Below are 23,340 nucleotides of genomic sequence, written 5' to 3'. Positions count from 1 at the left end.
TCCATCTTGGATTGCATCCAGAGACAACCAATATTCTACCTTCGTTTCATCCGGTGTGCAATCCTCTGTCCCATTTGCGTGGCGTTCATTTCAAATACAAGCAGAAAGGGAAGAATATTTACGGAAGCTGCAGTTTAGTTTGACCGTTTTTCAACCACAGGAGCGAGAATTATAGTATAACACCACTTAAATAACCGAATAAATAAGCTACATATTCCACTACACCACAATACACTTGTAAATTTTACTTTCTCTGCCACATATCAGCTATTAGACAACTTTTCAATACAAAACCATGGGTACTTTTAATAACACCATCAAGTGTGTCGTCGTTGGGGATGGTGCAGTTGGTAAAACCTGTCTATTGATTTCCTATACTAGCAACCAATTTCCAGAAGATTACGTTCCAACGGTGTTTGACAACTACGCGGTCACCGTTATGATTGGTGACGAGCCATACACATTTGGTCTATTTGATACTGCAGGTCAAGAAGATTATGATAGACTAAGACCATTATCGTATCCACAAACAGATATATTTTTGATTTGTTTCTCTGTTGTGGTTCCCTCATCATTTGATAACGTCAAGGAAAAATGGTTCCCAGAGATTTCACATCATGCACCACATGTTCCATGTATAATAGTTGGTACCCAGATTGATTTGAGAAGTGATCCAACTGCCCTTTCTAATCTAGCAAGGCAACATCAGAAGCCAATAACTGCTCAACAAGGTGAAAGGTTGGCAAGAGAACTAAAAGCAGTCAAATATGATGAATGTTCAGCTTTAACACAGGTTGGTTTAAAGAGTTTATTCGACGACGCAATTGTTGCAGCCCTTGAACCACCTGTCATAAAGAAATCGAAAAAGTGTACTATTTTGTAAACGAGGATAATATTATTCAGGTGATAGAAATGATATATTTTCAGTAAATTTAAGTCTTTATTTCTCCATTGCTTCATCTTTCAGGGAGCAGCCGTCATAAATACTGCTGTCAAATTTAAGAGGACTATAGTTGGCCATCTGAGCATACGGATTGTTTGACTTGTTTTTCTCTTCAACTTCACAAATGCTTCAAGCTTTCTATTAATGTTCTTGCCATTATTATTATCATTACTACTGCTGCTGCTACTACTACTTTTACTTTTACTTTTCCTTCAATTAGCTGAAAATCACTTCATCTTTTCCATAGCTTCTCTTCTACCTTTTTTTTTTCATTTTAAAATTACTATATCTCTTGCACTTTCTTAAACTTGGTTCCACTACTAAACATAAATAAACCACTAATTAAAAGTACATGTAAGGCCGGGTAACCGTCCTTTCTACAGATCAAAGAAAACTAGGCGCGTAAATTTTTTTTTTTTTTTTCGATTTTCCTGTGATCGGAATTTGAATGTATTGTAAATTTCAGATTCATGTTGCCTACGACTCAAAGCGACGGCATCTGCCTTGTTCAACATATCAGTTTTAAGCCAACTTTCTAAGACATACCTGGATACAATCAAAGATGTTCTCAAACGCACGTTCGGAAACGCTTTTCTTAGGAGGGGAAAAGTTAAGTGGTGACGACATCCGTAACCAAAATGTTTTAGCTACTCAAGCTGTTGCAAATGTTGTGAAATCATCATTAGGACCTGTTGGTTTAGATAAGATGTTGGTTGATGACATTGGTGATGTTACGGTCACCAATGATGGTGCCACCATTTTATCTCTCTTGGATGTTCAGCATCCTGCTGGGAAAATTTTAGTCGAATTGGCGCATCAGCAAGATAGAGAAGTTGGCGATGGCACGACATCTGTTGTTATAATTGCCTCCGAGTTACTAAAAAGAGCTAATGATTTGGTTAAGAATAAGTTACATCCAACCACAATTATCAGTGGTTATAGGTTAGCACTGAAGGAGGCTATTAGATACATCAACGAAGTATTGAGTCAACCTGTTGAAACACTAGGCAAGGAAACTTTGATCAATATTGCCAAAACTTCAATGTCTTCTAAGATCATAGGTTCAGATAGCGATTTTTTTTCTAAAATGGTAGTGGACACAATGCTGTCTGTGAAAACCACGAATAGTGCAGGGGAGGCAAAATATCCCGTAAAGGCTGTCAATATATTGAAAGCACACGGTAAATCTTCTAAGGAATCGGTTATGGTTGATGGCTATGCGTTGAACTGTACTGTTGCATCCCAAGCTATGTTAAAGTCAGTGAAAAATGCGAAAATAGCTTGCTTAGATATCAACTTACAAAAGACAAGGATGGCAATGGGTGTCCAAATTAATATTGATGATCCTGAGCAATTGGAAGAAATTAGAAAAAGAGAGTATGGAATTGTCTTGGAGAGAATCAGAATGATCATTGCATCCGGTGCAAATGTTGTTTTGACTACCAAGGGTATAGATGATTTATGTTTGAAAGAGTTTGTCGAGAATAAAGTGATGGCAGTCAGACGTTGTAAAAAGGAAGATTTGAAGAGAATCGCAAGAGCTACAGGTGGCACTCTTATTAGTAACCTATCAAATATGGAAGGTGAAGAAACATTTGAATCTAGTTATCTAGGTTTTGCTGATGAAGTTGCACAGGAGAGATACTCAGATGATGAATGTATACTCATAAGAAGACCAAAGAAGCATTCTGCTGCTTCGATAATACTCAGAGGTCCAAACGATTATACCTTGGATGAAATGGAGAGATCCATTCATGATTCTCTATGTGTTGTCAAAAGAACCTTAGAAAGTGGAACTGTAGTTCCAGGAGGTGGAGCTGTTGAATGTGCATTGAACATATTTTTGGAAAATTTTGCTACTACTGTTGGATCTAGAGAGCAACTTGCTATTGCAGAATTCGCAGCTGCATTGTTGGTCATTCCGAAAACACTTGCTGTTAATGCGGCAAAGGATGCATCCGATCTCATAGCAAAACTAAGATCATACCACGCGGCATCGCAACAAGTATCAGATGCTGATGTAAAGAGGAAAAACTATAAAAACTATGGACTAGACCTTATCAAGGGTAAGGTTGTTAATGAAATAGCCAGCGGTGTTCTCGAGCCTACGGTTTCCAAAATAAAGTCTCTCAAATCTGCTCTTGAAGCATGTATTGCTATCTTGAGAATTGACACCATGATTACTGTCGATCCAGAACCTCCTAAAGATGACCCACATGCTCATTAGTTGTTCTCGTAGTTAGCGTATGCAGATGTACTTTTATATAATCACTTAAGGAACATTTCACGCCAGCATTAAAAGACAGATTTAGCAAATTGATCGAATCTGACGAAATTTGGAAAACACTCGCCCTTCTCGTTCCGCTCGTTTGGCGGAAGGCTTGTGTATACGAGCGGAACGAATCATTCTTCATTAACCTTTTGTTGGTGATATCTAGGCTCCTTACACTTTAGAGAAAGGTTGAGAGGCTTATTCTCGACCACCATTCACCTATAGCCTACCCCATCTGACATTATATATACACGCGTCAGTCACTTATAAAATCTGGGAGATTTCCTCTGACTGAATTAAGTGGAAAAGGAGACGAAAAATTTAATCATGCCATCTGCCTATATATACGACACGAAAAACAACACAAACGACCACCTGAGGATCACCAAAAGTGACAAGAAGGCTACCGGAAAAAGAAAGTTCCATAAGAAAAGTAGAAATGGCTGTACAACATGCAAGAGAAGAAGGGTTAAATGTGACGAGACCAAACCTATATGCGCAAGATGTGAAAGGATGGGTATTGAATGTGTCTATTTAAACGCCGAAGTAACTAGCGGCCATAAAGAGAATAACACTGAAAGCACTCTGAAGCATCCCGGTGCTGCTTCTCTACACAAAACAGAATCTAACAAAACCCCTATGGCTACCCAAATAGCTCTTGACTCGCTGCTACAACAGCAAGGACAAGCTCCAGAAACGCCCAGAGACCTGCCTCCACCTATACCTCTAGGTGTAAGTGAAAGTTTGTCAAACTTGCTTTCAATGTCTCCAATGACTCAACTATTGCAGCAATGCCCGCTATCACCAGTTTCAGTGCCAGTAGCCACTGCACAAATAGGACTTCAGTTTCTCAACAGTTTTCCTCCAGAAATGCAGGTGAAACTATTCCAACAGTTCCAACAGCTACCTCCAGATAAGCAGCAGCAATTGTACCAGAGTTTGCCAATGCAAATGAGAGCCTCTTCCGAAAATAATTCTCTACAGGATTCGGTTCTTCTTGATAGTTTGCCCAAATCGAATATCAGTCGACAGCAACATCAGCACGATACGCAGAGCATAAAGCATGAGACCCAACAGCAGAATGAGGCTTTTAGTACAAACACCCTACCGCCTCTTCAAAGTCCCAGTATTAATAGCATTGCAGGTGTTCCAAATAATTTGATTTCTGAGATCATTGGTGATTTGGCAAACAAGAAGTCCAATTTCCCTGTAGGATCAAACAAAATACCTACACCTCAAGAGCTAGCGGCGCAATATCAACAGAGGACAATGAATAATGGTAGTCCCGAGGTAGGGGGGCCCTCAATATCTCCGGACACCATAACTTCGTCTCTTCCGCCAATAACCAATGGGCAAACTACAATTTCACAGCAGTCAAGCAGTTTGAACATGTTGGATTTAAGATTAATGTATCATTATACAACAAAAGTGTGGCACACAATCACTGATGCGGGTATATCAGATTCTAAAATCTGGTCTGATGATATTCCTCTGCTTGCTTTTAAATATCCATTCCTTATGCATTCTGTTCTGGCATTTTCGGCCACGCATTTATCCAGAAATGAGAGAGGACTCGATCAATGTGTTACATGTCATCGTGCTGAAGCTTTACGGCTATTAAGGGAGGCTGTGCTGGAAATGTCTCCTGAAAATACTGACGCATTGGTTGCGTCTGCTTTAATTTTAATCATGGACTCGTTGGCGAATGCGTCGCTACCTACTTCAAGTTCAATAAAGGCATTGCCACCATCGGCATGGATATTCCATGTTAAAGGTGCTGCTACTATTTTAACTGCTGTCTGGCCATTAAGTGAAAAGTCCAGATTCTATAAGTTCATTTCGGTAGATTTAGGTGATTTGGGTGATATAGGATATGACCTTATAAGTGGTGAGCTTGCCAACACTTCTGACAGTAACGAGAACTCAAGATCGAGCAGTGTCACTTGTGGGGATTCACAATCGACAAAGCTAAGGAGCAACAAAGGACATTCGTTATCTGATTTAGCGAGGTCATCAAATGACTATAAAAAACCTCCAAAGTCGAAGTTTTCTACGATTCGATGTTTTGATGAAGAAATTTCAGATATGTTCCCAGTTTCTCTAACATCTCCTTATTTCCCCACACTGGCATATATGGCAAAGCTGTACAGCGAAAGAGACAAATCAGATTTTATATTGCGTATCTTTGCATTCCCAGCATTGTTAGACAAAAGATTTTTGGGACTGTTGATAAACTGTGATTTATCTGCTATGAGAATAATGAGATGCTATTATAGACTGTTGCGTAATTTTACTGAACAGATGAAGGATAAGGTTTGGTTTCTCGAAGGTGTTAGTTCTGTTTTGCCAGCAGATGTTGAACAATATGCAGGTGGTGGTGGTATGCATATGATGCTGGATTTCCTTGGGGGTCCGGCCACCCTTGATGACGATGGAAATGGTGAAAACTATGTGGCTAAATCAGCAGCCCAGTCTGGCTTGCTTGATACCAATAATCTACCGAGCGCATCAATGAATGATAATAGTCTACGGTACGACGGTGAATTGAATAATGATAGTTAGAGCTATTTGGTTTTTTTAATTTTTTTTTAAGGAACTTTATAAACTGATGTGTATCTGAATTCAAGGATTGCATTTTAATACAGATGGACTGCCAATGTGTTCTATGTTCATAATGTCAGCACTAGAATCAATCTACACAAGAAATAATGGAATTATCTAGCTATTTTTTTACGAATCTTTTTTTCTTTTATGGCAAAGTATCAGATTTTTATTCTTTGGACTCCATCTTTATCTCTGATGACTCCCAATTCAAGTAATTTAGCAAAAGCAGTAGCAAGTTGCTCATTAAAAAATGCTTCATTATTGGCATAAATTTCAACCCACCTTTTGAACTCAGGACATTTTAAAAACTCGATATCAGTGTTTAACATCGTTAATGATTTATCTTCATTGTAGTATTGCTCGATTCCTATTTCTGGAACAACGCCTAAACACCAATTTTCTTCCAATAGTGCTTTAAAATAACCATTATCCCAGGTAAAGAGTTTTCTAGTCCAAGTTCCATTGAAACCACTGTACCTTGCATGACAACCACCCAAGCCGTGGCAACCACCTATAAGGGCAACTGTTTCCCGTGCGTTGAATCCTAGTCTATGGTAAAATACTTCTTTAATAAGGTCCGAGTCGTTGGATGCCACCGGTAGCCGACCCATGACGGGAACTTTATTTGGACCTGGACAATCTGTTCTCCCAGGTTTCCACTCAATTTTTGGACCACCTAGTTCTTCAAAGGCTACGCATTCTGGAAATGTGTATACATCAGCAAAAGTTATCCATGGAAACTGATGTTGAATTTTATCAAGATACGATTTTGTTGTTATGAGACCTGTATTGCCAATGTCATTGAATTCTTGAGCAAATCCCATGGGTCCTCCACTTGAGCCACCAGTTCCACTCGCAGGATCATAATGGGCACAACAATGCCAGGTGAAGCGGATCATGTTTGGGCCAATTGTACCATCTGGTAAATAGTTTGGTTGTGGGATAACATTTTTGATTGTTTGGGCAACCAAATCATACCTAGCATATGTGGGGTTCTCCTTTAATGAATCTTGCCTTGCAGCTCTTCTTTTAATTTTAATTTTGTAAAATATGCTTTTGGGAGTTCTACTTTTATGAGTAACATCAATTTTCTGGGTTGATTCAACCTTATTGTCTTTCTCCGCAGTTGTTTCTCCTTCCTCATGCTCTATTGAGGGGTTCACAAACAGATTAGAGAGAACGGGACATGTATTTGAAGTGGTGTTGGAAGCTATAGAGCGCCTTTGTTTTCTCAAAGATTCTTCAATCAAATAGGGTTTGAGTATGAAATCAATTTGTTCTTGTTCCTCTTCAGTATAAGCCAGTTCAATATCTCTTTGAACAGTGTTTATTTTTTCAGAAGCCGTTATTTTTTCTTTTGAGGGTCATATATATAAGACTGGCTACCGCTGTTAATGACTTTATCAGGGAAATGAATGATGTACTTAGCATAATAGTAATCTGTTCTCCGCCATATCTTTTGGAAATATTGGCCAAAGTTTTCTGGTGGGTCGAACATATACAGTACGTTTTCAGCTACAGAATATCTGTTTGTGAGTCGATGTTTATTCTTTAAACGACGCTGCGCATAATTAAACTGAAATTTTTCCTTGTCATGCGTTGATTCACTCATTACATGCAAAATATTATGATAATAAACTGCCGTTAATCTGAAATACGAGAGCAAGTTCATAACAAAATACCTTATTATCTGATATGTCGTGACCAAATACGAGTGAGGCAAAAGAGCAATTCTCCCCATATGAGAAAATGCCTCCACAGTTGATATGTAACACATTTCAATGACATCCATTGCAATACGCTATTGTAACTAAATGTGAATGACTACACTAGGTGACATGGAAGAGATAGTAGAAAGATCAAACAAAAATAAACGAAAGGGGAGCAAAAAAAATAATTCTGCCTTCGCAGGTAGTGATTAGTTTTCTGACGAGGGGAGTTTCCCAATTAGCAAGGAAACGCTATACACCTTTTATGTGTATTGTGGTCTCAACTTACATGTCTCTAGGACTCTTTTTATTCAAGTTTAAGCTTTAGCTATGGATATGCTGATGAATATACATATATATACATGGAGTTTAGGTTGTATTGCACAAAAAAAAAGAAACCAAAATCATTTCTCGTTAACAATAACAGATATAAGCTGGGACTGTTCTTGGTGTTCAACATTCACATAGTAAGCGCCCAACTTTGAAATTGACGCTAACTCTTCATCAGAATCGCCTTTAATGGTGAAAGTGGTTGCACTGGAATTGAAAAACTTAGAGACTATATCTTTTTCTTTAAGGTATCTACTAAGTGTTGACTCAATTTGGTTGATAATGAAAGTTTTTTCTAATGGAGATTGTAGAACCTTATCTGTAGACTTTTTAACAAAAACAATTTTCTTCGGAAGCTTTGCAAACACTAATTCGAGTTGATCCTTGGTAAGATCATTGACGTCGAATGCCAATAAGTCATCAAGGGATAAAAGTGTTTCACCCTTTTTCTTTGATTGCTCAATTTCATTCTTAAGAATTGGGTTCAACTTAACCTTGTTCTGTTTTTCCTTTTGCTTTTGAGCACTCTTCAATGCTGCTGCCGCTGTCAGCGCCGCCTGTTTGGAGACAACTGGAATCACAGGTTCTGCACCTTTGTAGTTCAAGTAAACAGCACCATTATTTGGGTACAGCCTATTGGTCATTGCAGAAGGTTTAACTGAAACTACCTGACCCCTAACACCAACACCAGGGAAATCTTTTAGTAATTGAACTTCAATTCTATTCTTCTTAGATTGAGCTGTGTATCGCACACCGGTTTTGTTGAGCTCTGCCTTAGCAGCTTGCAAAACATGAGAAGAAGTTCTAGAAAACATTTTCCTCGTTATCGAGATCTATTCCAGTGGCTTGGCTCTGGCTTATGACTTGCACTTACCCCTAAGAACAATTTGGTGTTCATGCTGAGAAGAGACATGTCGAAGTTGAAAATTGAAGGGAAGAAAAAAAAAACAGCGCCGGGTAAATTTCATGTCGCATATAAGAAGGTGAAGTTTTTCTCCATCCAGATTGTCAGAGGAGAAGCAAAATCTCAGCAACGATTTGTTGTCAAATGTCCACCTAACTGTAGTTACACAAGTTTACGGTGTCAGAAGAGTTTCATGTTTAATCAGAATTTACTAGCAGCGGTTTTACGAATGAAAAGAAAAAGGATAATTTCAAGCTCAACTAATATGAACGACTTTTTTTGCTTTTCCTTGCAGTACCGTATCCAGATCAATCAACACATTCTTATACATAGTAAATAGTAACTGTGGTTAGAAACGAGGTTTTCTGGAACGTCCGGTGAATTTGGAATCTTTGCGGACATCCTTACCTCTCTTCTCCATAAGTATTTTCTTCCTCATGATGTACTCCTTCTTGGTTTCGTTAGCCTTGAGTTTCTTCTTGGAAAGCTTACTGCTTTCCTTGGCGTGTTTGGCATTCATGTTTTCAACGTCCATTCCATCGACATTGAGCGGCCTTACCGAAGTACCTGCCTGTAGAACAAGGTAATGTTTTCTATTTTTCTTCGATTCCGGCTCGTCTACAACAACACCACATTGAAACCCTGCCACTTTTGCAGCACTGGTAATCTGTATTATCTGGTCTTCATTTGCAGGATAGAACTGACCGACAAACTTACCTCCTTTACACAAGGCAGAGTAAAGGGTGTTGAAAAACCTAGCCAATCGAAACTTGGGTTCGTTGGTATTGGTATCTGCATTACACAACCACTGAATAGCAGAAATCGATATTGCTGCATCAAACGTACCGGGACGAAATGGAACACCGCACCCCATATCAGCAAGAAACAGATCTCCCTCCACGTCTCTGTCGATGGCGGTGGCCAACATGTCTGCAGAAATGTCCATTCCAATCCACATGTGTCCTTCCTCGGTCAAAATTTCCCCAGACAACCCAGACCCACAGCCCACGTCTAAAAGATAGTGTGTCTTTCCCTCTTCCAGATTGAGTAGATCAAGAGCACGCAACGTCATCTTCGCTTGGATATGCTGCACACGAGATGAAGACGTGTATTTTTTGGACTCAATGTCATTATAGAATATTTCTGGCGGTGCAATCTGTTCGGGTCTGGACATTATTCTGTAGACACTTGGTGTTAAATGGAGGGGGGAGGGGAAGGGGGGAGGAAAAACGATGAACTAGAGAATATTATCAACCAAATCAATTTGAAAAAAAAAAAATGTAAAAAAAAAAAAGATTTGGAAAAGATCAGCAAATGATTAAAGGGGAACTGCAAAATTCATGTTCGTTCCGCCACAAAGGGGAAATTCGAGCGCTAAAATTCGGAGCCCAGATTCGCTCGAGGGAGTTCCGAAGAATAGAAGGAGAGGACATAAAGGGAAGAGGAAGGAGATAGGCAAATCAAACAAGGAATGGAGTGGGGTGTCATTTTTTTTTTCATAGTTTGACATTGGCTGAGCAAATACAGGTAGTAGGTCTACGGTAATATACATCTTATGGTGAAGATGAAGGACACGCTAGGATCACCTGCATTGAAGACGAAGTTGTCGGAAAACACCCTCAATAAGGCAACCAGTGGGTTCAAGCGGTTCAACATACTACAAAATAACAATGACGATGGTTCTGCAAACAGACGCAAGTCGATCATTATGGATAACGAGTATGAGTCGTCAGAGCTGAATGTATCCAACACGGAGTCGGAGAGTTCGGAGAAGGAGGTGGTTGAGCCACCAAGAGAGCTAGAGGAAGTTGAGGATGTTGGCAAGGACAAACATGTTGTTACTCCTAAAGGTCTCGTTGAAACGCACGATAAAAGAGGGAGGTTGGTGTACAAGCATGTGAAAACAAGTAAAGTAAGATACAAAAAGGATGGACAAATGAGATCAAATTTTGGAGACTTGATTTTTTTGCCAAGATACACCATATTTGATCAGGAGATTTACTTTGGGGCAAAGTTTTTCGGTTTCTTTGTGGCTATTTGGCTCTGTGTCTTCTTTTTCGGCTTAAATGTCATTTTAAGCTACCATACAAGCCAGGGAACTTTCAAGAATTCAGAAATTGTACATTTAATGCTAAAGGATCTATGGAAAGTTGCATTGTTTGATTTGACCATGTATCTGTCGATGTACTTCTCTGTCTTTGTTCAGTTGTGCATTAAAAGTCAACTCATTAGGTGGAAACCAACGGGGTTCACCTTGCAGGCAATATACGAAGTACTATTGCTTGTCTGTCCCTTTTTCTACGCAGATAAACTGCAGCTACCCTGGATTGCACAAATTTTTCTCATGCTACATAGTGTGGTGATGTTGATGAAGGTCCACTCCTATGCGTTTTTCAACGGCTATTTATGGGAAATCAAAAACGAATATGAATTTTCAACGTTATTTATGAAGAAGAAGGACATTTTGGAAGAAAACATTGTGTCGTCATTGGAAAAGTCAATCAAGTTTTGTCAAGATGAAATCAAATCACAGAGCTTCCCAAATAATATATCTTTCAAAAACTTTTTCATATATTCCATGTTCCCCGTCTTAGTCTATCAAAGCGAATATCCAAGAAACGATAGGATCAGGGCCAAATATTTATTTAACAAAATCTTGGGAATTTTTGGGGTTATATTTCTAATGATGGTTATTTCACAGCATAATTTGTACCCCATTGTAATTGAATGTTTGAGATTGCAAAAGACAACCTCTATATGGTACCGAATTAAAGTATACCCGCTCATCCTCATTAGAATCATTCCATCCTTTCTCTCGGTTTATCTCTTGACTTTCTATCTAATTTGGGAATTGATTCTTAATGCACTTGCTGAAATAACAAGGTTTGCGGACAGAGAGTTCTATGGCTATTGGTGGAATTCGGTTAATTGGAATGAGTACGCAAGAGATTGGAACGTCCCCGTCCATAAGTTCTTACTGCGTCATGTTTACCACTCGTCGATATCTGCATTTAAGGTAAATAAAACAGTTGCGACTTTTATGACGTTCTTTTTGAGTTCGATTATTCATGAGCTAGCAATGTATGTCATTTTCAAAAAAGTGAGATTCTACTTACTCCTTTTACAGATGAGTCAATTATGTCTCATTCAAATAACAAATACAAAGTACCTCAGAAATATGAACGTTTTCAACAATGCTATTTTTTGGTTTGGTATTATTTTTGGCCCTAGTCTAATGTGTACTATGTATCTAGTTTTTTAAGACAATTTTTTTTGTCTCATTCCAGCCACATATAGTATAAAAACGGATTTTTGCAATCCAACAGAAATTATTGGGATTTATTACCTACATATGTACATGGTTAAAAAGAGATGCCTAGAGTCTTACCGAACTTTCAAAATAGTCAATAACCAAACGTGTATTAGCTATATATCATTTCAAATGGTCTGGTATCGTTAAAACAAGACCTGAACACTTCATCAACAATTTGATTTGCATGATCCATATCCTTACACTTTGGATGACCAACAACACTTAAAGCGGCCCTACGTTTAACACACCTTTGATGTCCCTTTGAAATCTTCATCATGCCTGCATTTTTTTTGAATTCAGTCATAATTGCACATTCACCACTTAGACTAGCAGCACGAATTTCACTGCAAGCATGATGTCTTAAGTCCATCCAATCAACCTTGAATCTCGTATTATCATACCAATGTACTAATTCGTGCGATAAAGTGTCGTTCAAAACCCATTTGTCAGGAATATAATTTGCACATAGTTGGATCCCCATTTCCGCGTGAAACCCGCCCAGCTTGGGGTCTGGACATATTTCGCATGTAATTTTATTTGGAGAAACATAACCACCGGCGTTTTTGATCTGATCAAACATGAACAAGACAGTTGGTGAATATTTCATCATCCAACTTTTATATTCATCACACTGTCTACATAACTCCGCCTTCTTCTCCTCAGATAAGACAGGTTGTTCTAACTGTTGTTGCTGTGGTGGAGTAGTTGAGAGCTGCTTTTCGGGGGAACTCATCTTTGCCTTCTTAAAAACTTACTTAAAAAAATATCTACATACTCCCTTAAGTGAACTACCCCCTATCTTGTACCTCTAGTTTCAACATGAATTCGAGACTTGCCAATTCAGATTTTTTTTTTCTTATTTTTTTAGAAAGCTGATTTTTGTTTTCTTTTTTTTTTTTTCAACCGGTTTATTATAAGCAACAACTCTCTATCAAATGTCGGAAAACATTTGGGTGGCAGCTGCAGATAATAAGGTAGACGTGGTAAAGAAGTTTTTTGAAAGCGGTTTTAATGCAAATTCAGCAGATCCAAATGGATTCACTCCAATTCATGCAGCTGCATCGTACGGGCATGTCGAACTTTTGAAGTACTTGCTTGCCAACGGTGGAAATGTAAATGTGCAAGACTCGGATGGCGATACACCACTCCATCATGCTGAAAGTTTGGATGTCGTCAAATTACTCATAAATGAATACAATGCAGATTACAGAATCAAGAATAATGATGGTCTAAATGTCAAAGAATATTTTATAGAGGAGGGTGAATTTCCTGAAATTATTCACTATTTTGAGATTTTAGAAAAAACTGGCGACCATCAGTCTGATGAACTGAAGGGGGCTTTAAATCTACCAAATGGTCAAGAAATTAAAGCATTTCTACATGCCGAAAATAATGATGATGAAAATTCTCCGGAGATGATGGAACGCCGTAGGCAAGTGGAAGCCATTTTCACAAACACGGAACTATCAGAAAGTGGTCGAGATGATAAGTTGAGGGAATATGTTATGGGCGTTGTTTCGGCAAATATGGGGAAGCTTAAAAATGGTCAGGATATTGAAAAAGAGAACCATAAAAGAAGGAAATGATGGATATCAAAATATGAATTACTGTAATATATAAATGAAAAGTATGTAGTTCTATAAACTATTGTGCATGATGTTCAATGTTGCTTACTTTTGTTTTTGATGTCAATGGCATTATTGTTGGGAACATCAATCATCCTCCTCGTAAATGTCATTTGGCTCAATTAAGAGAGAACCATTCGGCCATATCCCTTTAACTTCGCTTATGGGATCATGATTACTAACCAACCTGAGTCTAGGCATTGGTGAAACTAGGTCGAATTCGAAATCTAAGTGAATGTTCTCAACTTCGTCGTATTTGAAGGGGTAATCTTTGAAATACTCAAGGACATCGTCCTCTTCGACAAACTCATATACCTCTTCACTTTCTTCATCATTTCCATCATCATCACTATCATTGTCATAAACACCTCTATTAATATAACTATTGATCATCTGTTTAGACAAGACGAACATAAAAATATCAAAGACTGTTTCATTTTTCGAAAACCTGCGCACAAATCGCTTGCCATCATTTGTCCTAAACTGAATAGTAGTAAATTCTCCCTTGACCCATGAAGCATCATCACGGATGTAGTAGTTGTTAATGTAGCGTATTGTATATTCTTTAGCTTTAATTTTGTTCTGCTTTAGTAAACTTTCCTTCTCCAATTGCTTGGAGATCTGTAAATCTTGTTCTAACTGTTTCTTTACTTTCTCTTCTTGACGCTGCTTGTCTTTCAACAAAGACTCTTTATATGCATTGTCCTGTTGTTCCCGAATTATTCGTGACATTTCAGCCTCCTGCTTATCGAACCGTTGCGTGACTAATTGAGGCTCGTATTTTTCGATAATCCTGTTTAGCCTCTTGAGAAGCCTAGAGATAGAATTATTGTTTGTAGTTGGATTGAATCCATCTAGTAGCCTTTGACATTTACACACTATTGAGAATTCTGGGTATGAAAGTCCATTTAGTGAAACATTTGCTATTAATGATAAGTAAGGTAGTCCATAGGCACGGTATGAAGTGCCCACTTCATAAGCTTCTGGGTAGGAGACATCACCCAAATATAAAACAACGTCATTTCTTTTGATAAATTCAACAAACCTCTCATTTGTTATGATTTCTTTGATTATTCTTTCAGCGGAAGATGATTCAGAGTTGAACAAAATTAAACAGAACCATTTGAGATTTTTCCTACATTCTTCAAACGCACTATTGAATTCTCCATTATATATAGGTGGAAGCTGCTCACCCTCCTTGCCTGATATCTCTGCAACATACTTTCTAATGTCATGTTGCGCCACATCGTCGGGTGAATTGTGTGTCGGGTGAGACGGGAAATCATCTTCATCTTTCCTTAGTCCCAGAAATTTGAAAAGATGAGGTGCATAATCTCCAAAAACCCTATTAAGCCCATAACCTAGAAGCAAAAAGAATTTTGGGATTAACATTAATATGAAAACCAAAGAAGTCAATAGCGGGTTTAACTTCGTCATCTCAGAGGAAGGTTTCAACAATCCAGCTTGAAATTTCCATTTATTATTGATTGGTAAGGCCCGTTGGAACTTGGGAACTAATAGTTCGTCAGACGCATTCACCAAACTAGCCTGGAATGAAATGTCAGGTGGATTGAAAAAGGGAGAAACATTTGGCGGTGAAGATGATCGGTTGCTTGGAGGTGCCACAGATTGATTGGTGAAAACTGAATCTGTATTGCCGTTGAACGATTGGGTATCAGAATATATGCTTGAAAAATGATGATCATCAAGTAATTGGGGGAAATCATTATCAAAATATCGTGCAATTGCTGTCTCCAAGTTCCAGTTGCAAACGGTTAGTAGCCGGAGTACTTTCTTATCTTCTTTTTCCTTATCGAAATTTGTGATTTCTGAAAATTGGTCCAGCACTATCTGCTGCTCGTCAGTTAATTTGTCCATTACTAATAGTTCAATCGATATACACTCACTTGTGAGTTGCTGTCAAAGTAGGTGGTGCTATTATAGCGATTTTAATGTACCACTAATAACATTCAACAGACCACTGGTTACTATGTTTGCCACAAGATTGCCACCATAATGGAAAACCACAAACGCGCGAGAGCCTTCTCGCCCAGTCTTTGGTTTCCGAGTCTCTGGGAGCATGGCGGGTAAGTAAATGTTTGTGAGTGTTTGTGTTTGTGCTAGTGTTTGTGGGTGTGTAAGTATCTATGTATGAAAGTATGTAAGTGTGGATTAACTATGCCAATAAATTATAATTGTCTGTATTTACGATTGAGGTTACAAATGGATCAGGGGTCAAATTCATGTCTGTCATTGTGCAAGTGAACAAACGAACAGGTGGAAAAAGTAAATAGTAATAATAATAGTAATAGTAGTAATAGTAGTAATAGTTTATTTTAGTTTAATTTAGAAAAAAGAAAGGAAAGGGAAGGGAGCAAAAGTATCGAGACACTTTTTCATATTTCAGATTTCAAGTCATTGAATTTTCAAAACTAACAGTGGAGAAATTCTAACAAATTAATTGAGAAATTTGTTCAATTGTTACCTTGGTTATTGAAGATAAAAGGTTTTAAAAGAAAATGTTAAATGAGTAATAGTAATAATAATAATATTAGTAATGATAGAAATAAAAATAAAAATAAAAAGCTTGGATTGAGACAACTTGGAAAACCAATTGATCAACTACTTTAGAAAACATATTGGATTCAATTGACAATATTTTTATGTTGTATCATATTATATCATATCATATCATATCATAATATATTATATTATATTATTTTGTTTTATTGGTTTTATTGGTTTTATTATTTTCAATTCTTGTACATTTTTTTTTCTTAAAATCTACCTGGAGATCTATCTCTATTGAAATCTCTATCACCTTGATAATCACCGTCTTCTCTGCTTGATCTAAATTCATTTCTTGGAGGAGGAGGACCATCTCTGAAATCCGGACCTGGAGCTGGTGGCATACCATAGTCACCTCTTGGAGGTGGTGGACCACTATTATAATCACCTCTTGGGGGATAATCTCTAGGTGGGTAATCACCTCTAGGTGGATAATCTCTAGGTGGATAATCGCCTCTTGGTGGGAATCCACCTCTTGGGCCACCATATCCGCCTCTACCTCTTGGCATATAACCGCCACGGCCACCTCTTGGAGGATAACCACCACGGCCACCCATATATCCACCTCTTGGAGGATAATCTCTATAGCCACCTGGACCTCCATGGTAAGGATCATAAGGTGCACCACCCATTGGAGGAGGTGGTCCATTTCTATAACCACCTGGACCTCCATAACCTCCTCTATGCATTGGTCTAAAACCACCTCTATAACCGCCTCTACCTCTTGGCATAAATCCACCACGACCACGACGGCTAACAATTTGTCTTGAAGCAGAAGCAATATATGGAGATGTATCTTCTTCGGCTATGATTTGAGTCTCCTTGAATTTGGTTTCATTAATTAAAGAGATTGCCTTCTCTAATTCATCTCTTGTACCAAATTCCAAATGACAAATTGTTGGTTCCTCATGAGGAATCCGAACAAAAGTTGGAACAACATGGATTTCTTCACGTAAGAAATCCTTGAAATCTTGCCAGGATGTATATGGTGGCAAACTTGAAACCTTGACTCTATTTTCACCCTTCTTTGCATATTCTGGCTTATTTTTCGCAAACTCAACTTGCAGAGGCTCACCTTGGAAAGTCTTTTCAGATAACTCCCTGTGGGCCTTTTCTGCAATTTCAGCACTCTCATATTCAACAAACGCATAACCTGGCATTAATCTCAACTCTCTCAATGCACCGTGCTCAGCAAAGAAATCTTGAACCTCCTCGTGTTTAGCATGGGCTCCAATTGGTCTCACAAAGAGCTGCACCTTAGAGTAGATGTCATGGGTTTGTGCTGGACCAGTAGGGTGTGCAGGCTGGTTCTGTTCAAATCCAGCTGCTTCTCCTTGTTGTTGTTGTTGTTGTTGTTGCTCTTCTTCTTGTTGTTCAGAGTGGTGAGAGTGTTGGTCCTCCATATAATTGGAAGACGACTCGTCAGCGTGAGCAGAAGGGCTGTCCATTATGTACACTATCTATGAAGCTGTGTGTCTGTGCCGTGGCTCTTCAACGTGAGACTCCAATGAGGAACCTCCCACTCTTCATCATCTAGTTGCTGGTTTTGTCTTGCCCTTTTTTTTTGCGTTGCCCTTCGCCACTGAAAATCTGACCCACTTGCCAAAAAAAAAAAAAAAAAAAAAAAAGTAAATCAACTCATTTATTAAATCCGGTTGTGGCGCATGTGGCGCATGCAGTCTATGCGGTGCACGGGGTTAATGGTCTCTTATTCCTCAGTTCTCATTTTCCACTCTCCCCTTCTCGCCTATAAAAACTACTTCTTGAAATTACATTTGGCAAACTCGTAAACGCCAGCAAAACTTCGACGCGACGCCGTCATATTCTTGGCCCAAAAAAAAAAAAAAAAAAATAATAATAATAATAATAATAATTGCTGAGCCACCCTATTGTGTTTCCCTTTTAGAGTCTTTCGTTTTCTTCCTAACCTACTCTACTCGACCTGAGAAAGACTCTGTACACATCTCTAGCTGGGGAAAATGGTATTAGAAAAACCCACTCTTATTTGGAATCACGTGACACATGTTGAAGACTCTCTTGGAATAGACACCACAACGTTCCCCCCCCCCTTCCCCCTAAAAAGGGTCTCCCCCATTTAGCCAATTGCATACATCTATCCATATATTACACACTCACTCAGGCACTAACTGAGATACACACGAAAACATGACCATTGGCTAGACCAAGGTGACCAACTCGTAGTTTTTCCCTTCTTTCTAGGGACAACTATGTAATGTCTTTGTTCACCGAATAGATATATATCCACTCCCACTGGCACCTCCAGTAGTCCAAACTACCCCTTGAAGTCATTTTTACCTCGGGTGTTATCACCTTATCCTGAAGTATATACCTTTTGGCCTTCACCCCCCCTTCTCTTATGCCTTATGGAGTGTTCCGGGGCTGGCTCTGGTTTTTTTTTTGGCTTTACCCGAATACACAGCTTATATCCGAACACGCAATTTTCATACATCCACTCCCGCTGTAGACTACGTCTATTTTCTTATACACCATATAAAAGTCAAACACTACCTCTCCCCTTTGCCCTCTAAAGCCGTGCCCTTGTTTGATATTTTGTCATTATCTTTGTAGGAAAAAAAAAACTACAAACAAGACACTGGCTTGAGCATCGTCAGGTTGTTAAATCTCTCTTCCCAAATAGGACCTCGGGAAGACATTATTCTTGCAGTACAATAACAAGACTTTTATTCCTGGTCAACTTTTAAGCCTCTTTTTTGCACGCAACGGTTCCACAACGATATTTTCCAGTATAGGTGTACATATATATTTACACCTATATATATATATATATATCTATAGATATATATATATGTGCACATATCCCTCGGGTTATAAATCACATTTACCCCGTTGCAAGCTATAGAGATGAAGTCCTTCAACGAAAAGGCGAGCTACATCAGCTCGTATCCAAAACTAGTGAGCGGACCCCTAGTTAGTGACATTGCCTCAGCCATGAAACCCGTTTCCGACGTTGCCTTATCCCCCATTGTCGATTCGTTCTGCTCCAGAAACAATAATAGCGATTCCGTGAGCTTGATGCAACCTCAGCTCCATAGTAATTCAATTGATAACAGTGTAGATTTGGAGCTGGAAAGAATAAAAAAGATTGAATTGAGCTACTTGACATTATTCAGGAAAAACTCCAAATTCAAAAATCAAGGCTTCTCTCATTTTTTCCTGTGTCAAGAACTCAATGTTAATGATAATCCAGCTAATCCAATCAAAATTCAATCTAATGCAATTGGTTCAAATAACTCAACCTTGTTAATTGACGATGGTAGCTCATTCTCAAATTCAAGTTTGAAAAAAGACTTTGCCAATACAACAATTGGCAATAACAACACCGGTTCAATTCTTTCAACAGAATCGCCAGCAATATACAACTTGGTGTTTAGTCATGATGGTAAATATATGGCATCGGCAGGCGCCGATGGCTTTATAAAGATTTGGGAGGTCATTTCTTCCGAAATGGACAGACATGACCCAGGTTTTGTTGAGCCAAATAATCATCAAGTACCATCCAACTATTTGACTGTGCCGAGTAGGCCACATCGCAAATCCTTTATTGATAATTTTTTGGACGATACATTTAGTGATGCAGCATCATCAATGACCACTTTTGATGTTCCGGGAGTACGCAAATCCACATCCAAGTCTAAGTCAAAATCAAAGTCAAAATCAAGAACGAGAAATAGAGCCAGATCGGACACAACGTATTCTTTTGGAAGTAATGATAGTGAGGGCACTCATTACGTAGATGACTATTCGACATATTCCAACCAAACTCAAATCCAATCAGATATATATGCTCCTGTCTTCAAACACCAACCTTATAAAACATTCTTTCACGATAAAACTATCAACTCTTTGGATTGGTCCAATAATAATTTCTTGTTGAGTTCAAGTGATGACGGCACTGTCAAGTTATGGCATGTCGATAGGGCGGATTGTTTACAAACTTATAACTTTGATAGTGTTGTGACATGTGCCAAATTTCATAAATTGGATGACCGCTTCTTTGTTGCCTCTCTTTGGAATGGTAAAATCTACCTGCTGTCAATTTTGGAAAAGGAAATTATCTACCAAATCAATCTCCAGAAACAAGTTACTTGTCTAGAGTTCTCGCCAAAGTCAAACATGCTTTTAGTTGGCTGCGACAAGGGATACGTTATTTTATTGAAGATCGACGGTGGCTTCAAAATTGAGGAGGAATACCAAATAAATAAAAAGAAAAATAAAACGGGACCAAGAATAACTGCTATTTCAATCATTGACTGCTCTTTGAAGAACACCAATAAAAATAGTATTTACAGGAACTCAAAAAATGATGAATCCAACAAACCTGAATCGGAATCAATGAGAATTTTAATCTCTTCTAATGATTCTAAAGTGAGACTGTATGAGTTGTCAGGCTTGAAAATGAAGTTTTCAGGTCTCTCTAACAGATTCTCCAGCATTGCAGCTTCGGCAAATGAGGATCTAACTTACATTATAAGTGGCTCTGAAGATGGTTGGACTTATCTATGGGAAACTGGGATAGACTCGACAAATTCAGGTGGCACTAACGATGCGAAAAAAAAGACTAACAAACTATTCAGTAAGCAACATTTCGACATATTTTCATTCTTTAGAGATGAGTCGGACTCAATAGAAAACAAAAACTATGGTTCTTTCCGCACAAATTCTTCTAGGTGTAATGTATCGGTATTTGCACCTAGAGCTTCACTAAAATTATTGGAATTGAGCAATGATCCAATTTTTGACTTGAAGCACAAATATTCCTTTATTTTGAACGAGATGCATATTAAAGATTTGGAAGTTGATGATTTATCAACGGCAGTTATTATCACTGCTGATAACACCGGTAAAATCAAAGTTTTCAGAAGAGATTTTTCACGTTACATTCGCAAAGCTTTGAATTTTAAAAGTGCTTCACAAATTGTTGAAAGAAGGCAAACAATGATGAACAGAACTGGTAGCGAGCATATTCTGAATAAGAATACACTTGTGATACCAAACTATCAGGCTAATTCTGCCGGTATAAAACACATCATGTCGTCAGTTTATGAAAATCCAGAATTGGACAGAGGTCGCAGCGATACTAAAGGCGTTATTAAGCCAGCAAATAAATTTGCGGTTGAATCATCAGTTGTTGATCATAGTAAAGAAAAACTAAATCTTACTGGAATCAATATTGAAAATGTAGGAGGGAATGTCGTCGTTGAGAATAATGGGGTTTCAAATCCAGATGATATAAGTAACGAGATCTTACACGATAAAGAAAATGCAGTTCTTGATAGCAGTGACTTATCTCCTATCCACATTTCAAACAGTATTAAGGATATCGATGATGAGTTGAAGAAAATAATCGGTGACTCTGAACAGGGAAAATTGGCGAAAGTATCACAGCATCAGCATTCCAGCTCTACAGCTTCTGTCTACAATGTTCCCGATCACGAAAATATAACAAGTGGTACCTTAACTTGCTCAAAATGTGGATCCACTGATTTCAATTCTGCTCCCATGGATGCGGGTAACACTAACCACATTCGTTTTTTTTGCAAAGACTGCGGTCAAGAGGTAAATCTTAAGTAGGGATAGCTTTTTTTCACCAAGTATCTGCAACTAATTGTATATAGAAGATATGCAACGATAATGTATATATCAACCGGCAGATGCTAGAGCATGATTTTGCAGTAATGCTACTATATATTTTTTTGGATTCTGATTATGCTTGCATACTAAAATAGATATGTGTCGCGTTAATAAATTTTCAAAATTCAATGAGATGTGGTGGCCCTTTCGGTTGTACTTGTATATCTACATATATTTATATATACATGTACCTGTATATGTTTGAATATTTACCTTCTATAGACACATTTTGTTGATCGGCTGCAAATAGAGTTACCTGGAAAAACGCCGGTAACGTTTTATACATACACGATGGAAGTGGTACCGAATATTCAGGATCGGACTTTTGAGTTTCAGCAAGCAGTGAATACGTTTGCCAAACAACAACATGTGGAGTCAAGGTCTGCACCAGCGCCGAAACCTAGCACACAAAAATCGGAGTTCAACAGACAGGCAGGATATATTGCTAAAGACATTGTCCGTGTTACGGGGGCTTTGCACAAGCTTGCACAATTATCGAAGCGCAAACAATTATTTGGCGATAAACCCACCGATATTGTGGAGCTGACATATATTATAAAGCAAGATATTTTTAAAATCGAAAAGGAATTAAAAGGCTTGAAATCATTGCAAGTGAATGGTTTGAGAGGTGATGGTGATACGCAGATTAAATCGTACCATAAGAACATTGTACAATTGCTAAATACAAAAACCAAAAATATCAGTGAAAATTTCAAAGATGTATTAGAAGCTAGACAACGTGCTGAATTTGCGCAAAGAAATAGACAAGAACAGCTTCTTAGTGAAGTCAGAAACTCAGGCGGAGATACAGGCAAGGACGGTATAAAAACTAGCGTAGAGAACAACGTTCCTTTCGCCATTAGGTCCAACAACTTACCTAATGGAATTGCATCTGATAATCCGTTCCTCGCTGGAATCCAATTACAAGAACTGAGTGAGCAAAAGAAAGCTCAAGCAACACAAGATGCCATTCATTCTTATGGCGAAAATGGGAATTTGTTAAGTTTACCTGATCAAAATCAGCAATTGTTGTTGTTGGAAGAACAGAATAACCAATACTTACAAGAAAGGAGCAATGCTGTAGACGCCATCGAATCTACTATTAATGAAGTTGGTGGTTTATTCCAACAACTTGCTACAATGGTTCAAGAACAAGGTGAAGTTATCCAACGTATTGATGATAACGTCGAAGATGTTAGTTTAAACATCCAGGGTGCACAACGAGAACTTATGAAGTACTACAAAAGTGTGAGCAGTAATCGTTGGCTGATGATGAAAATCTTTGGAATTATCATTGCCTTCTTCCTGCTGTGGGTCCTAGTTAGTTGACTGGACTATCTTATATTTACTCTTCATATTAACATTAATGCTGTTATATTGATCGTCTTTCATTATTGTA

At 38.3% G+C, this 23,340-nt stretch overlaps 13 protein-coding genes across 13 annotated transcripts; 7 read left to right on the top strand and 6 right to left on the bottom strand.

The window, feature by feature from the left end:
• Window positions 1-295: 295 nt before the first annotated feature.
• Window positions 296-883, top strand: C5L36_0A02370 (uncharacterized protein; the record flags this gene model as incomplete). Its single annotated transcript, XM_029463250.1, has 1 exon — window positions 296-883. One exon carries the CDS (start codon window positions 296-298, stop codon window positions 881-883), a length of 588 nt encoding a protein of 195 aa, XP_029319110.1.
• A 622-nt stretch (window positions 884-1,505) lies between these two features.
• C5L36_0A02360 (uncharacterized protein) lies at window positions 1,506-3,170 on the top strand (the record flags this gene model as incomplete). The annotated part of the gene is made up of 1 exon (XM_029463249.1): window positions 1,506-3,170. The coding sequence occupies one exon, from the start codon at window positions 1,506-1,508 to the stop codon at window positions 3,168-3,170; it is 1,665 nt and encodes a 554-aa protein (XP_029319109.1).
• A 372-nt stretch (window positions 3,171-3,542) lies between these two features.
• On the top strand, window positions 3,543-5,777 carry C5L36_0A02350 (uncharacterized protein; the record flags this gene model as incomplete). Its single annotated transcript, XM_029463248.1, has 1 exon — window positions 3,543-5,777. One exon carries the CDS (start codon window positions 3,543-3,545, stop codon window positions 5,775-5,777), a length of 2,235 nt encoding a protein of 744 aa, XP_029319108.1.
• Window positions 5,778-5,977: 200 nt separating this feature from the next.
• On the bottom strand, window positions 5,978-6,718 carry C5L36_0A02340 (uncharacterized protein; the record flags this gene model as incomplete). Its single annotated transcript, XM_029463247.1, has 1 exon — window positions 5,978-6,718. The coding sequence occupies one exon, from the start codon at window positions 6,716-6,718 to the stop codon at window positions 5,978-5,980; it is 741 nt and encodes a 246-aa protein (XP_029319107.1).
• A 1,214-nt stretch (window positions 6,719-7,932) lies between these two features.
• On the bottom strand, window positions 7,933-8,673 carry C5L36_0A02330 (uncharacterized protein; the record flags this gene model as incomplete). The annotated part of the gene is made up of 1 exon (XM_029463246.1): window positions 7,933-8,673. The coding sequence occupies one exon, from the start codon at window positions 8,671-8,673 to the stop codon at window positions 7,933-7,935; it is 741 nt and encodes a 246-aa protein (XP_029319106.1).
• A 438-nt stretch (window positions 8,674-9,111) lies between these two features.
• Window positions 9,112-9,936, bottom strand: C5L36_0A02320 (uncharacterized protein; the record flags this gene model as incomplete). The annotated part of the gene is made up of 1 exon (XM_029463245.1): window positions 9,112-9,936. The coding sequence occupies one exon, from the start codon at window positions 9,934-9,936 to the stop codon at window positions 9,112-9,114; it is 825 nt and encodes a 274-aa protein (XP_029319105.1).
• A 381-nt stretch (window positions 9,937-10,317) lies between these two features.
• Window positions 10,318-12,024, top strand: C5L36_0A02310 (uncharacterized protein; the record flags this gene model as incomplete). Its single annotated transcript, XM_029463244.1, has 1 exon — window positions 10,318-12,024. The coding sequence occupies one exon, from the start codon at window positions 10,318-10,320 to the stop codon at window positions 12,022-12,024; it is 1,707 nt and encodes a 568-aa protein (XP_029319104.1).
• Window positions 12,025-12,184: 160 nt separating this feature from the next.
• C5L36_0A02300 (uncharacterized protein) lies at window positions 12,185-12,808 on the bottom strand (the record flags this gene model as incomplete). Its single annotated transcript, XM_029463243.1, has 1 exon — window positions 12,185-12,808. One exon carries the CDS (start codon window positions 12,806-12,808, stop codon window positions 12,185-12,187), a length of 624 nt encoding a protein of 207 aa, XP_029319103.1.
• A 202-nt stretch (window positions 12,809-13,010) lies between these two features.
• On the top strand, window positions 13,011-13,661 carry C5L36_0A02290 (uncharacterized protein; the record flags this gene model as incomplete). The annotated part of the gene is made up of 1 exon (XM_029463242.1): window positions 13,011-13,661. One exon carries the CDS (start codon window positions 13,011-13,013, stop codon window positions 13,659-13,661), a length of 651 nt encoding a protein of 216 aa, XP_029319102.1.
• A 126-nt stretch (window positions 13,662-13,787) lies between these two features.
• Window positions 13,788-15,578, bottom strand: C5L36_0A02280 (uncharacterized protein; the record flags this gene model as incomplete). The annotated part of the gene is made up of 1 exon (XM_029463241.1): window positions 13,788-15,578. One exon carries the CDS (start codon window positions 15,576-15,578, stop codon window positions 13,788-13,790), a length of 1,791 nt encoding a protein of 596 aa, XP_029319101.1.
• An 899-nt stretch (window positions 15,579-16,477) lies between these two features.
• C5L36_0A02270 (uncharacterized protein) lies at window positions 16,478-17,716 on the bottom strand (the record flags this gene model as incomplete). Its single annotated transcript, XM_029463240.1, has 1 exon — window positions 16,478-17,716. One exon carries the CDS (start codon window positions 17,714-17,716, stop codon window positions 16,478-16,480), a length of 1,239 nt encoding a protein of 412 aa, XP_029319100.1.
• Window positions 17,717-19,151: 1,435 nt separating this feature from the next.
• Window positions 19,152-21,881, top strand: C5L36_0A02260 (uncharacterized protein; the record flags this gene model as incomplete). The annotated part of the gene is made up of 1 exon (XM_029463239.1): window positions 19,152-21,881. The coding sequence occupies one exon, from the start codon at window positions 19,152-19,154 to the stop codon at window positions 21,879-21,881; it is 2,730 nt and encodes a 909-aa protein (XP_029319099.1).
• Window positions 21,882-22,232: 351 nt separating this feature from the next.
• On the top strand, window positions 22,233-23,270 carry C5L36_0A02250 (uncharacterized protein; the record flags this gene model as incomplete). The annotated part of the gene is made up of 1 exon (XM_029463238.1): window positions 22,233-23,270. One exon carries the CDS (start codon window positions 22,233-22,235, stop codon window positions 23,268-23,270), a length of 1,038 nt encoding a protein of 345 aa, XP_029319098.1.
• Between the last annotated feature and the right edge of the window lie 70 nt (window positions 23,271-23,340).

The sequence above is a fragment of the Pichia kudriavzevii genome, chromosome 1 (assembly GCF_003054445.1).
Source record: "Pichia kudriavzevii chromosome 1, complete sequence".
NCBI classification, from domain to species: Eukaryota; Fungi; Ascomycota; class Pichiomycetes; order Pichiales; family Pichiaceae; genus Pichia; species Pichia kudriavzevii.
Note: the sequence above shows the minus strand (reverse complement) of the source record. Positions and strands in the feature narration are given on the sequence as shown.